General features: G+C 57.2%; 1 protein-coding gene across 1 annotated transcript in view; it reads left to right on the top strand.

The window, feature by feature from the left end:
• LOC104158911 (sodium/potassium-transporting ATPase subunit gamma-like) overlaps window positions 1-92 on the top strand; it is a gene marked incomplete at its 3' end in the record, with an annotated part of 1061 nt that extends 969 nt beyond the window's left edge. Inside the window, exon 3 of the mRNA XM_009696679.1 lies at window positions 18-92. Within this exon, the coding sequence (XP_009694981.1) occupies window positions 18-92 (75 nt within the window). The remainder of the gene's footprint in view (window positions 1-17) is intronic.
• Window positions 93-416: the final 324 nt, after the last annotated feature.

The following is a 416-nucleotide window of genomic DNA, read 5'->3' as shown; positions in this document are numbered from 1 at the left end:
GCTCTCCTCCTCCCCAGACTATGAGACCATCCGCAACGGGGGCCTGATCTTCGCCGTCGTGGCTTTTGTCGTCGGGCTCCTCATCATCCTCAGTAAGTGCCTGGGGTGGGCCGGACGCCCCCCTCGGCTCTGTTCCCCTACATGTCGCCCCTTCTCCATTTGCCTCCCTCCTCGCTCCCCACACGCGAGGAGTGGGCATCTCCTGCAGCCGGGGCTGCCTGGGAAATTTCCATCTAGGCAAGCTCCCAATAGAAAGCGAGTTGGGAAGGAAACCACGTAAATATTTAGCGTTTCCCTGCCAGCGTCAAGGCTTCTGAGGGAAGGTCACTAATTATAAATAGCAGGGAAAACTCTGACATTTCTAGAGTGAGAAAGCAGCTTTCCCAGAGCCCTCAGACCTTGGCAGCTCCCAGCCA

The sequence above is a fragment of the Cariama cristata genome, unplaced genomic scaffold (genome assembly GCF_000690535.1).
Source record: "Cariama cristata isolate BGI_N322 unplaced genomic scaffold, ASM69053v1 scaffold39353, whole genome shotgun sequence".
Classification (NCBI taxonomy): Eukaryota; Metazoa; Chordata; class Aves; order Cariamiformes; family Cariamidae; genus Cariama; species Cariama cristata.
Note: the sequence above shows the minus strand (reverse complement) of the source record. Positions and strands in the feature narration are given on the sequence as shown.